The 14,823-nt window shown below is 38.5% G+C and overlaps 1 protein-coding gene across 2 annotated transcripts in view; it reads right to left on the bottom strand.

Moving 5' to 3' along the window:
* Positions 1 to 14,823, bottom strand: part of osbpl8 (oxysterol binding protein-like 8) — a 74,562-nt gene that overhangs the window by 48,688 nt on the left and 11,051 nt on the right. For both annotated transcript variants that reach the window (XM_079262870.1, XM_079262871.1), the window contains exon 2: positions 5,460 to 5,557. In XM_079262870.1, the coding sequence (XP_079118996.1) occupies positions 5,460 to 5,504 (45 nt within the window). In that variant the 5' untranslated portion in view covers positions 5,505 to 5,557. The remainder of the gene's footprint in view (positions 1 to 5,459; positions 5,558 to 14,823) is intronic.

Here is a 14,823-nt window from a genome sequence, read left to right as displayed (position 1 = left end):
TAGGAACCACCCACCAAGCTTCACTTTTGCCTTTTGGCTAGTTTAAAAGCACAGACATTCTAGACACAGGTCATAAACTAATTTCAAGGTGCAACATTTATGATTTGAGTGAGTGAATGGTGCATGACAAAACAGCCTTACACTGTGTATACTTTTTAATGAGCAGATTAAACATTTATAAAAGCTTCAATGACTCAGCATGAATTTCACTTTGTTATATCCCTAACTTCTCAATATTTAAGGCAGCAGAAATATCTTTTACCACCCTATACAAAAATAAATGCTTTTTTCCCAGTGCCTGCAGGGCACCATAGATTTATGGGAAAATGCATTGTACTGGTAACATCTTAAGTGGGTATGCATATACCAATGTTACAAATCAGCCAAACTATAAGTCTACAAGGACATGTTTTTCCCCTGTTTTCCTGTGTCAATAAATCCACTATGTCTTCTTTCCCACCCACCTGCCACCACCCACCATCCTGACCCAGCTAAAAGATTTCTATAGGAGGAGACATGCTGCTTTTCTTTTTCTTTAAACTCTGATCCTAAATGTTAAAACATGCAACTGCACAAACATAATGTGAGGCCTTTCTTGTTTTTTTAATTTACTGTACATGCTTAGATCTAAATTAGAAGTGTCTGTGGGCGAGCTTCTGAGTTTCCTCTTTAATGTAACCTATTTGCTTTAGTGGTGAGAACGTGTCTCACCAGTGCAGCTGTGCTCAATCAACAACCGCTGATGTCTCACTTTGTGAGAGAAGCCTGAAATCTATTTTCACCTCTGGTACTGGCTGCCTGCTCCAGCTTATTTCTGACACATTATGAGCATTCAATGCATATAAATGCTTTGCTGGTCTATTTTAAAATAGGTTGAAAACTATCATTTTTAACCTGTGGTCCCATAAAACAATGAATCTGTATTAAATCATTGTAATCTTTATGTCTCCTTTAAAACAAAACAGAAAAGAAGTCACTGGATCATTCACTTCTGCTTTTTATGTGTAGGTAGCCATGAGGTGTAGAGTGGCTAAAAGGTGGGCCACTGTGTAAGTATTCAACTATGATGGTCATTCATCCAAAAGTCAAGAAGCTTGTGTCTGGATTTGGTGGCGAGGACCACACCACTATCATAAATTGTGGTTACCGTGCAGGACCCTTTGTTTCCACCAGCTATGGTTGCATCTTTGGCAGAACAGAGGACCAAAATAATTATGGGTAACCTCTGAAAAGCACCATTGCACCTCATGTAGGAAAAATGCATCAGCTAAAGTGGGAGGAGTCAGCTGCTCTTTTTATCTTTTTTTTTTATCCGCCTTTTCCGTACGTAAATAGTTATCCTTGTCTCGTCAAGCATCACCTCCCTCAGACTTGCATGTGTCCTTTAAATGAACATAGTTGTTAGGCAATACACCCACTAGAGGGCAGTGCAGAGTTGAAATTTCAGTTTAACACAATACCACACATGGTGACCGTAGACTCAATCATGATTATGTACATTCTTATGATGAAATATAAAAAGAGGTACACAGTGGACAGCGATGGTCTGTGTGGCTATTAAATATGTCCCAGTTTCTTCTTCTTTTTGCTTTAGCTAGATAAAAGGTGGGCTACCCTCTGTAGTTCCCATTAGCATTGCTCTGTTTGCGACATCTGGCTAAGCATGTGCAAGATCTCTGAAAGTCGACTGAAACTAACATGCCAGACAGAATGTGGACCTTAAGTTTTTTTCTGGTTAGTTTTAGCAAGGTTTTTTACCATGTTTTTTTAAGGTTGTTGTTTATTTATTTGCTTGTTACCATCTGTCTCAATTAGTGAAAATTTTACATTCAGACTGATGCACATAAAATGGCTTAGACTTTCTGCTTCTACTTCACCCTTATTTTTAGCTATTTCAAAATAAAAATCGGAGGAAATTTTTTATACACTTATTTTATTGTTGTTTTTTTTTATTTTAAAATTACATCGGCTTCCACACAATACCAATACATGAGAGTTTGACAGTATAGACACCTGGGTATTTGTCCACCAACGTGCTGGAATTTATTTGATTTTCAGTGTCTTTCAAACATATATCATCTTGTAACAAGAATGCCAGACTGTTCTCTGTCTTCACCTCTATAGACAACTGAATGAAATAAAAGACTTTGTAATTGACATCAATTAAAAGCATATGAAGGATTTTTATCCTTCATTAAAGCCACCCTAATCCTTTCAACCAATGATCTCCTGGTCACAGAACTTTTACCTCTGTGTCACCTCGAAGCTATGATGAAAGAACACAATGGCTGTGTTGTGTGCCTTTTTATTTCTGCCAATACTGAACAGCAGGTCAGCAGTGGTTTCATTCCAGTATGTACAATGCAAATGACAGCAGAGTGAATGGTGGAAGTTTTAAGCAGGATGGGGGGAGGCTTGCTGCCAAAAACGAGCCACCTACTGTGATTCCTAGAGCCCTTCATCTTTTGTTGGGATCCATCCTCTCTATTAACCAGACCTTTTAGCAAACAGCAGGGTGAACCAGGGGGCCAATACACCCCATAGCTCAAGTCTCAGGGCATTCCATCAACGCTGTCGCCAAAGAAGTGGGATGAAATGACAATACAGTACAAAGAAGCTGCTCAGAAAAGATTAAGAGAAAATTAAAGAATAAATGTATCAATGTGACTTCTAAACCAATTTCAGCATCAGCAGTTGAATTATGCACTCACTACAATAGGCAGCTGAGAAGGCAGGGGCATGAAATTGGTTTGCAATAATTGCGTAGAAAGAGTGCCATTAAAAGTTGTTCTTATGTTGGGAAAGAGCCAAGGAAACAATAAAGGACTTTTAGCTCTGCTCCTAATGCGTTTCATTGTATATAGAACCCTGTGGGAGATATGGCCGGCACCGTTATCATCCCAGTTATCTGCCATTATAATTACCTTCCTGGTCGCCATAAAAATGGCTACTGAGGATTATGATGAAGGTGAAATTAAAGGTTAAAATGACATGTGGGAGCAGGGAGGAGGAAAGCACTGACTGGCAGGAGCACTCTCAGTTACATTTCCACTGCAAGAACCTTCTCCGGGAATTTTTAGTGGGTCTATTCCCCAGCTCCCTTCATTTAGTTCTCAGCAAGGAAGAGTTAAAAAACAATCCAGGGAGGCATCTCAGTCACAAAATGAACCTTGTTGGAACAGAAGCACTTTTATGATTTCCCAATGAGGTTTAGATTTTCCGATCGGATCTGAACATTTCTGATTGGTCAAATACTCTGGCTTAGCTTCCACAACAGCTCAGAAAACCTGCTCATTTGATATTTTTTATTTTGAGAGTTACATAAAAAGCAATTGACAAGCTCAATTTGTGACAAAAAAAAAGTAAATCTGAATATAGGATAAAATTAAGGAAATCTGAAGTTAAACAGAACTTTAGTAAAAGGCGCTTGTGCTAAAATGTTGACGAGGCAACCTTTCAGGTGACTCTTGCTATTAAAATAAAAGATGTTTAGTGTTTAACACATTTAAGACTTTTAATCTGTTCTAATGATCCTACTGATCACAAGATTTAGTTAATGGCAACAGCTTTGGCAGTAGATTAAATCAAAAGCCAATGCAACTGGTTTTGTCTGGTCTCTGTGAATCAACAGGGACGTTTGTGAAGTATGGTGTCCTGCAATAATACTGCTCATTACTTTTCTCTCCTAATATAATAATACTAAGAACCAAGCAAATAATGCAACATATGAGAACTTTGAGGTTTGAGTGTCTGATTTTTTTTTTTCATGTTTCATTTTTAACTGCAGACCTTTGCAGACGCATCCCACTTAATGTAAGTGAGATGCAATGTTTCTCATCATAAAATGTGTAAAGACAAGACAAATAAGACAAAGATTGATCTGTGAATCCACGTTCAACGTTAATCAATACACTACTATAAATCCTTTCGTCATACATACAACATGTGATTGTGCATTCAAATAAGATACGTTTAAAAAAAGAAAACTGTACTGAAGAAATGTACGCCTGGGAAAAACGATCAATTTTGTCTGTTTCCACCAGCTGTAGCTTTTCTGTCTTGAATATCTACTGACTTTGTACTGAAATGGTATCAGAAAACCCTAAACATAACTAAACTGTGTACTTAAAAAAACTAGGGGTCACAGACGTTAACACATTCATTATGATTAATTCATTACAGAAAAAGCAATGCATTAAAAAATTAACGCATTCAATAGCAGAAAGTTTGTCAGTTTACAACTTACCATTGCGGCTATTACACTGATGCACATGGCACACCCATTATAAGCTTAGCAACTTTGGAAGTATATTTAGTGGTTTTTCAGACCCCTCTAGTGAGTCTATTCACAGAAAAAGCAACTATCAACAACTCAATCATCTTTTTCTAATGATATTGGAGACTTTGGTGAGTAGCATGAAAGCATTACTCTCCGTGAGCTGCTGTGTAAGTCCCTCCCCATCCAGAAGAACACACAACTAGTTTGGTCCTCATGCACCATCCAGCTTCAAGCTGAAATCAGAGCAGGAGGTGATCGCCTCTGCTACATGACCATGAAGTTGCCACTGATTGATTCCACCATGGTTTACTGTCAAATATCTTTTGGGGGCGAATATTGTTATGCGATTAATCAAGATTAATTAATTACAAAGCCTGTAATTATAATTCTTTAATAGAGTCCCACCCCTAGAAAAAAAAAGCTTTAGACTGCACAAATCTGGACAAAACAGTTACAATACTTAATACCTGTTGAATCTTTTGTTTGTATGTTGTTTTTGTATGTTTGTATGCTTCCATTAGGTTTGCCTTCAGTATGACAGAACCAATCTGAAGCATCAGACAGGAATGATTGATTGTGCCTTTTTTATTCTCAGCAGCCTGCTTAATCACCATTTCTGTCCTTCGGAAAGAGGATGTTGAATCAACACAGCCCTATCTGACCTTTTATCCTCTGAAACCAGAGAGGTAGTCTTCTGACACACACAAAAGTTCCAACGCAAGTTTAACTACATAGAGCCAAGTACAGTGTCTGTTCCAGCGAGCTAGTGACAGCTTGAGATTAGTACTACCTTAGGCTGATCATTAAAGTTAAGGGAGTGCAGACGTCCCTTCACTGATAGCAGCAGGGAACAGGAACCTTTCCCAGTTTAGGTTGAGGTTGAGTCAAGACTGGCAATTACTGGGATAGTTACTAGGATCTAAGAGATGAGGCACACTTTGTGGGTTTTAACTGGAGTCTTATTTATAGAGTATATGACACACTATCCTTTTTCATTCAACAACATCAATAACTACTACATTAAATTTAAGGAACCAATATTAAGGAGGTGTCAAAACACTATGAAAAGGGTCATAATTGAAGTATAACTTGTGAACAGACATGCACTTAAATAAGTATAGAAGAAAGAAAAGTCAGAGAAATGCAAGTGACTTAATATTTGTACATCTGGTACACTTACCAAAGTTTTCTCAGGCTCCTGCTGGGACTCAGAAGAGGACTCCATGGTTGTATGAAACCAGAGTCAGGCTTGTTGATGCTCCTTTGATGAGTGCATCTCTGTCAAGAGGGAAAAACAATACATTAGCACAGTATGTAACTGAGCAGATTAGTTTTACTGACATAAATATGGACGTTTCAAGAGTACAAGTTCAAAATACTGTATTCTGAGCTACAAGTTGTTCTGAAAGCAATTTGGCTTGGAATTAGACATCTATTTTCACAGTGCCCTCATGTAGGATGGAGTGCATGCAGGATTAGATTTGCGATATCATGCCTACTCAGTTATTAAATGTCCAAAACAAGGAGGCAAAATGACTGTTTACTGTACAGAAGCAGAACAAGACATTCCTCTTTTTTCATGATGTAGAAATGCTAATAAATAAATAAATAACTGCTCACCATCCCCCACTGCCACATTTCAGCTAAACCTCCACCCTTCAATAAATAGCCGACAGCTACCACTAGCTGGGGAGGATCAACCTGCCCATCAGCCACCATATATGGAGTCCTAAAAAAATGTATTCATTCAATCTATCTTTTTTTTCTTTGCTTCCACCTCGATTTCCTTGCAGAAGTGTTGGAGCATGATACCATTTTTAACCTCTATCATTCCAGGGAATGGATGTGCCACTTGTCTGCTCCACTGGACCAAAGAGAGTGAGAATACCTGCTGTGGATTACTTTAAAAATCCAAGGAAATTTGCGACGGATGACATGGAAACACTTTTGACAATAGTTCAAAACAAAGAAGCTCTTCTTACAACATAATTCAAATCAAAGAACACATAAACATCAGGTCAATGTTCGATTTCCATTACCTGGCTTGGAGAGAGTAAACTACAGTGCACAGGATCACCAGCGTATCCATCCACCCATCCCTTCACCAGCCTTTCAATTGTCAAACCCATTGCCTAGTTGTGCTAAATCTGCACACAATTACAAAAAATGTCCACAACCCACTGTTTGCAACTGTACAGCCACTATTTGTTAAATCCTGACCGTGAGTCTATGAACAAGTGGGACCATCTGTTAATTACACAATGCTTTTGGGGAGATTATCTTGGATGGAGCTGCTGCCTGCCGCCACATGGTAGTTCTACAAATGCTTTCAGGGTTATAGCACGCAGCTACTTGTGGTGATTGCAGATCTGTGTTGATATTCTAACAGTCTGAACCCAGTGACTCTACCTGAGATTAAACCTGAGGAGACTGTTTAGACTAGCACGGTGCTAAAAATGACTGCTTGATATGATGTCATAAAACTAAGACACATAATAAAAAAATAAAAAAATATTAAAAATGTGTCTATAATTTTAGGTCAGCTTTTCAATTAATTTTCTCAGATCATTTTGGAAATTACTGCCGATTTGAAGGCCTTTGTAAGGCTTTGGGGTTAGCTAGGTGGCAAATGACTACATCTATGACCCGTCATCTGTCTGTGTAAGTCTGTTGGGGGTTTTCTTTGTCTGTGTGTATTTCTGAGCATTACTTTCTAGACGCACTTAGGAAGCTCCTGAACAAGACAGTCTTGACTAGCAGTGTGTACTCGTGAGTGGAAACACATTATAAAACTACGACAGCACAACACTCTGGCTACTTTGGATGTAGTAGGTTATCTGTTGACTAAAGCTGTGGTGATTTAAAAAAAAAAAAAAAAAGCAAATTTAATCATGAGTTGACCTTTGCCAAGATAAATAAAAGATAGATAATTTGGTTTTCCCCAGGTCTTTATCCTCTCTGTAGAGAGCAGTAATTTGATCATGTGAAAGACAAGTCTCATTCTGAGCAATCACAGGTTTAAAGCTGTGCAATAAAGGCCTTATGAGACATGGAAAGACTGCTTAGTTCAAATCATGAAAGCCACGGACATCAATAAACCACATTCGAGGAGGCTAGTGTTTCTCTAGTTACATTTTGCCTGTAAAATTGCATTTGCACTTGTTACAAGAAAAGTACTTCTACAACTAAGAACTGTATTTAAAATTTCTCAATTTCTTGATTAATGTACTGGAAAGGACATACGAAGATGATGCTAATCATCATCTTCGTATGTCATCATCATCATTAGCCTACGAGTTTCCTTCATAAAGTGCTAATTAGAAACTAGAATAAAAGGTAACAAGAGGAAATTTGTTTTAACCAAAACCTCATCAAATAAAAAATGCCAAACATCAAAAAGTAAGGATGACTTTCTTCTGAGTTATGCAATCCATCAACCAGTCCTTCTACTAATGTCATGTGTGAGTGCTTAAACAGTCATTGGCTCCAGACCATAGACATAGACCTCCGGCAATTAAAAGTGAAGCCTATGAGGAAGTACATAAAACTGCAGTTCCCCCTTTATTCGCTAGGGGCAGCAAAACAGAGCGAATCCCTATAAACTCCCATGTTAAAAAGACCAACTTCACAGCAGAAATAAACATGTTTACAGCCTGGTTCAAAAATCCATTTTAGGTTTAATTGGTCAGGTTTACCTTCATGACAACTGTGGGGGAAGTGAATTCTTTTTCTAACTCGCCCATTTAAAAGTAATTTAATCTCAAAATTTTGACGTATTTAGGGGCGTGTCCTTTTGATTGACAGGTACCCAACCTCCCGCTTCAAGTCAGAAGAACGTAAAACAACCACAGTTTTTAACAACGTGACTTAGCTTTAGCCCGCTTACCTCCGTTAGCTGGTTAGCTCCTGTTATCTCCGGGTTAGCTCGGTTAGCTACCTCCGTTAGCTGGTTAGCTTCTGTTATCTCCGGGTTAGCTCGGTTAGCTCTTAGCTAAAGAAAGCTTGGAGTTCACTCGATGTCAGTCATCCACCATGACGCTCACAGCCCCACTCTCAGCTCTACCTCTTTGCCTATATATGTACTTTTCGGGTGAGTCGACGCACATGCCTCTGCCAAGATGGCAATGGTAGGAACCGCCCACCGAGCTTCAACTCAGCTCTTCAGAAACCTATGGGTGATGTCACAGAGGCTACGCCAATCTTTTTACATAGTCTATGCTCCAGACAATAACTTTTATTTGGGCTCAGTTACCAAACATGAAGATAGATGCCCACAGGTGTCAAACTCCATTCCCCAAGGGCCTGTATCCAGCAGCTTTTTGTTGTTCCCCTCTACCAACACAGCTGATTCTAATCAAATGGATCTGGCAGCTTACTGTCAACCTAAATATGAATTTCAGTCAGGTGTGTTGGAGCATGGACACAACAAAAACCTACAGGATACCGGACCTCGCGGACTGGAGTTTGACACCCGTGCTTCACGTTTTCTCTAAGCCAGCTTCAGCTATCTGTCCATGTCTCAGCCTGAAGTTAATAAAGTTTGTTGCAATTTATTTATGCCAAATGAAATTATGAGTACTGTCCTGAAAGATTAGCATTTATTTGTTTGCCTTGAACAACAAAACAACTTACGTAAATCCTTATATGTGTCTCATTTTTTTTTAGTGAATTTCAGGATTTTTAGTCGAGTGCACCGCAATGTTAAAAATGCGGAGGGGATATCTCTGATGCAATTCTCTCTCTTATCTAACAAGGAACATGTTACAGAGGTGGAAGAACCAGTATTTCACTGCTAGCATCTAAACACTTAATTCAAGCCAAAGAATAAATGTGTTTTTAACCTTGCATTGACAAGAATATTGTGGCTTAGTAGCACATGGTGTTCATTCCTAAGGACATCCACACACAATGCTTTAAACAAATGAAAAATACACAGTTGTCATGATAAGAACAAAAACTGGAAACAGTAGAAATCAAGCCACAGATTTACAAAAAAAAATATTTAAAAAAATTCAAGCATGTTAGGTGACTGATGCCCTTTTCAATGACTTAATAAATAATAAGAATGCAATAAAATATCACTAATGCTATCACAAAATGTAGAAGCACATGGCAAAAAAATGGGTTTAATAGTTCTGTCAAATGCTCAAAAATTACCCTGAATTGTCCATAATAAGAACAATCCAAAGTTACATTGTTAATCGAAGTAGTTAAAAAAAAAGCTTATTAAACGGCATCGCGAGTGAAAAAGCCATCCAACGCTGCAGAAGAGACTTGATCTGCACACCGGCTGTAACGTCTAAATTGCTGTTTTTGACTTACACTAAATAGTGTATATTGTCATGACAGTATAAATATTACTGTATTGCCTTCTGTTCACACCCATGTGCCACTTCGCACAGGATGACGCCAAGCATTTGGTTGATGTGGCAGCAGTGGGAGAGGGCAATAACATTCCCCATCCTAAGGTGTGCAGCACGTTCCTCTGCAGCTGCTGCATAAACAAAAAGCTTTGCTTATGAATGAAAAACAATAGATGATTTAGTTAAATGTGGAAGAGGGACTCCAGGACAGACTGAAAAGCCAAGTCATTTTGGTTAAACATATGATGCACTCATCATTTGGGAAACATGAATGTAAGATGATGACACAAGATACTGGTCTGTGTCTAAAGAAATGGCTGAGCAGAAATCAGTTCCAGTGTGGCAGCAGTCCAGTGAGCCTCCTCCAGGAAAGACTCTATGTACTAGTTCTTTGGAGCACGTATATTTTTATGTTTGCTTGAAGTATCGATATTCAAAGAAATACCTTGAAAAAGGAGGACTGAACCTTTTGTTTATTCTATTAGAATATACATTTGATAAAGTTCAACAAAATTTAAGCTTTTAAATGCGACAGGATGCTTGTTCTACTTCTCGTTTCTACCTCGTTTTACTATTTGTTTAATTGTGTAGAAGTATAATACACGTTTCTTTAAAAAATAAAAAAAAATAGAGCCTCGTAATGTTTGTTACCACTGTACCATTTTAATGATGTACGTAAAGGGATCAAAAGCAGTATCAAGACAATCAATAGCCTATATTGGCCATCAGCTAGGACTGATGGGACAATAAATCCATACTGGTTAATCCGGACTAATCAGTAAGGTTTTTCATCCTTTTTTTTTTTTGATGGTACAGCAATATTCTAAGATGGCAATATCACAATACATATGGCTCAAATTGTGAACGAGAGAGAGGGTATCACATACTTTCATACACACTGTAGAATAGTCACCACAGTCCAGACCCAGAGACTGAACCATCACTGTTTGGAGTTCCTTCCCCACAAGCTGGCTCATCTCAGTTTGTTTAGCTTGTCCACATTATTTGGTGAGCCCAGAGCTATGAATCATCGCCAATTATGGAGGGCAAATACACAAAGAGTCCAAAAGTTGTGGATTGGCAGAAGAACCGAAAACACAGATGCTGTCTGAGGGGGTATCCCCACAGAGCCAAAACATGAGTGCCACATAATTTGATACAGAGAGGCGCCAAGTGTCTGCTTCATGTGACATTACTGGTATGGAACACATTATTATTGCTTTAAATGTAAGAATAATAGATTGAAAGTTTATTAAGCTAATAGTTCACAGGTTATAGCTTAAATTCCTTAGGGTTTTGCTTGCTGCTACTTTTAGTTTGTACACCAAATACAAAGCAGAATGCAGAATTCATTGTTCTGAACATGTGTAGATCACATTGCAGCAATGTCTAATCACTGTTAGGTGCAGGTTTCATTATGGATTATCAAATTCATTCATTCATTCATTTTCTGAACCGCTTAATCCAATTCAGGGTCGCAGGGAAGCTGGAGCCTATCCCAAAGCCAGCCTATCCCAGCTGGCTTTGGGCGACAGGCAGGGTACACCCTGGACAGCTCGCCAGTCCATCATAGGGCCACACAGAGACAAACAACCACTCACGCGCACACTCACTCCTATGGGCAATTTAGAGTAACCAATTAATCTAACATGCATGTCTTTGGATGGTGGCAGGTAGCCAGAGTACACGGAGAGAACCCATGCACGCACGGGGAGAACATACAAACTCAACACAGAAAGGCCACTGACCAAACCCCTCACCAGCCAAGGATCGAACCAGTGACCTTCCTGCTGTGAGGCCACAGTGCTAACCACTGTTCCACCGTGTCCACATGTTTATCAAATATTTACAAAAAATATCACTGAGAAAAATTTAGTTCGGACACAAAACTTGATGCATCACAGAAAACTCTTTATTTGAAGATGAGAGTGGAAATTTTGGGCTTTTATTGAATATGCAGCGGTGATGTTATGATGATGGTGAAAGCAACAGCTATTACATGATCCTAAACTGAGCGTGCTGATGTGACTGTTCATTTTCAAAAGGGGAAATGGCTCTCTGACAGTAGGAGAGGTACATCTAGAGCGGTCCATCACTGCAGTCGCTGCTGTGAAATGCACGGGACTGTAATGGTGATGCAGTTTGGCCATCGATCTTTTTCTCCATTCCAGGAACAGAATCCAAACTCCAAGCAGTGTGTGGTGCAATTTCTTCTTGACCAAACACCCTTGTGATATTTTCAAATATGGCTTCTCCTGCTTCTTTATTGCTCAGAGGTGATGAAGCAGCTAGAGCTGGAAAAAGTATGTTCCTGTATATCTGTTTCCTGAGGGGGACGATACTCTTTAGGGATGTTTTCGACTATAAGCTTTCCTCATAAATGTTTAATTTACTACTACCGTATTTTCACAACCATAAGGCATTTTGTCTATTTTGGAGAAAATAAAAGACTTTTAAGTGTGTTTTATAGTTGCGAAAATACGGTACATTTATAGTATAGTGCATAGAACTGTATATGAATTGTTTATAACATCACAATAGAAAACAAGATCATCACTGTAACAATAACAATATTTTTAAATCACTGTGGTGTTCAAGTTCAATATTTAATACTTAAACTAGACTTCCTGAATCCATAATGATTGTCACACCAGATGATGTCTCACCAAGCCTGCCAGCACAATCAAATGACTGTGATATAGAGCTGTTTTCTATCTAAAATCTGCCATGCATCAGCTTTTGACAACAGATAATACAAGTTTTATATCCCCTGTTTCCTGTAGAAGCACAACCGACACGCAGCTGCTCTAAAAATATCAGCTTGCTAGGAATGAGGAGCTAATACTTCAACAGTGTTGTAAAAAATGCTCTCAGAGGGGTAAAAATAAAACAACAGAAAAGTAGAAAAGACTAAGAGAGCAGGGACAGAGGGAATTGGACCAATGTAATCTTGTGTCCCAGTTTGGTGGCTTGCTTTGGGGGAGACATCTTCAAAGAGAATTAAATCATGTTGGTCAGGCAGTGAGGAATAATAACCAACCAATTTGGCAGTCAGAGGATTGCCTTCTTAGAACTCTGAGAATACAGACCTTCCAAAAGCAAACGGAGAATTACTCTCCATGCTAGTTACTTGCAGACTTTACAGCTTTGCGCTGCTATCAGCCAGAGATCCTATTTCATAATCAGAGACCCCTTTACCTCGCTATAGACCATTTCCTCCAATAGACAGGAATCTAGCTAGTAACGGTACATCTCATAAAGCATTTTATTTGTTCTTATGTGAATTTTATAAAACTTGAGACACATAAAAAACTCATAAGTTTGTTTTTCTGCTTTGTCTCTAAGTTTAAAAGATCAAGCCTGACTTGTGCTTGCTTAAATAAAATCAATCTGCTATAAAATTTTGGTCATTTTTATTGTTTTTATTGATCTTTTTACTTGTCTTCTTGGGCATTACAGCAGCAGAATGATGATCCGACTATTGTGTTGCTTTTTTCTCATTGAAATGAATAAAAATGACGAGCAAAAACAAAAGTTGTATACATCTTTTTTTGTTTTTTTGGAGAGTTGTGAGAATCGCAATTTAAATTGAATCGGCACCCAAAAAATCTGAATCAAATTGAATCGGGACAGAGGCATATCGTCACAGCCCTAATGTCCATATTATAAATGTGTGCCACTTGTCTAGACAAACCGTTGATATTAATCAATCTAACAAATAAATAAGAAAAATCCCCACTCAATCATTAATATAGACGTTTGGATTCAAAAAGGAGAAAGATGTAGGCCGATGTGACTCAGTGCTTTAGTTCTTGCAGCCAAGCACCAAATAGAAAACCGTTATCTCACCCTATAACACTCAATATGAATCCCAGTTAAAACTAAGCAAAGACTAGTATGATTTTTAAGCTGATCACCTTCACAAACTATATCAAAATCAATCAATGCAGAAAATAATATGATATTATGTTGTTACATACTAAGTACAGTGGTCCCAACATACAAAATAAAAACCCAAAATGTTCCCGTTTTCTAGAAGGGATTGCCTAGTGGTTACAGAGGCGGTAAAGTTCAGGAGGACCTGGATTTCAGTCCCGGATGTAGCAACAGAGGACAATCACAACTGCCCTTAAATCCTCAACTGCTCACCAGGCACTGACATATGACAGCCCATTGCTTTCCATTATCTGCTAGAGATGGGTAAAATGCAGGGCATAATTTCCCATTTGGGATTAATAAAGTAGAAAATGTTATTATCATTGTCAATAATAATTAAGCAGAACTGATGATTGTGATGACTGTCTAGACTAATGAAACAATCTATTAAATGTTGCTTAAATATGCTAAATAGATACATTTGCCGAGTTAGATTTCAAATGTTCCTGTACTTAAACATTTCTGGGGAAGTAAAATGTATTATTGCTGACTTTTATTTATGTTAACAGGATTCAGGATATGAGATACAAGCTAACAATGATGATTACTTGGATCTTCATTTCATTTTAGTTTATTCAAGTTTTGCTCATCTCAGTAAGACACATTCATACAAGTGCTTCCTTTGACTAATAGAAAGTTGATGTCACACTTATAATAAAGCCATTTTCCATGCCATTGCCAGCTCATACTGTTGCATTTGGCACACAAACAGGGTCAAATGAAGCACTGCTTGATATCGTCTGCCACTGACTGAGCAGAAGGGCTTGTGTGTAGAAGAGAAAGCCTGCTGTCTCAGAGGAAACAGCTGAGAGTAAAGTTGATGGAAAAAAATGTAAATATTATATATTTATACAGACTGTTTATTGAAACAGTTTAAACCTAAAGAGAACTGGGGCTAAGTGTACCGCCCTGCAAAAATCAACATTTTATGATGCAACAAGGTGACTCAGCGCTCATTAACATCCATTTATCTGATTCATCAGAGCCAAGAAGGGAGGAGAATGAGAAACACCCAACACAGAGAATCTCAAGGACACCGTGGGCTCCTCGCATTGATCAGTGCAATGATGAGAGGGGGAAAAAAACGCCACTTCCTCACATTTTAACTGACTCAGAACAAGCCAGCCCTGCCACTAACGCAGAGGAAAAGATTAGAGAGAACAGAGCCACAGCTCCACAACAGCGCTGCAAAATGAAAACGTGTATGACGCATCCAGCTTCATTGGAATGATGATGTGTGTTTGT

This window comes from Telmatherina bonti (assembly GCF_933228915.1).
Source record: "Telmatherina bonti genome assembly, chromosome: 23".
Classification (NCBI taxonomy): Eukaryota; Metazoa; Chordata; class Actinopteri; order Atheriniformes; family Telmatherinidae; genus Telmatherina; species Telmatherina bonti.
Note: the sequence above shows the minus strand (reverse complement) of the source record. Positions and strands in the feature narration are given on the sequence as shown.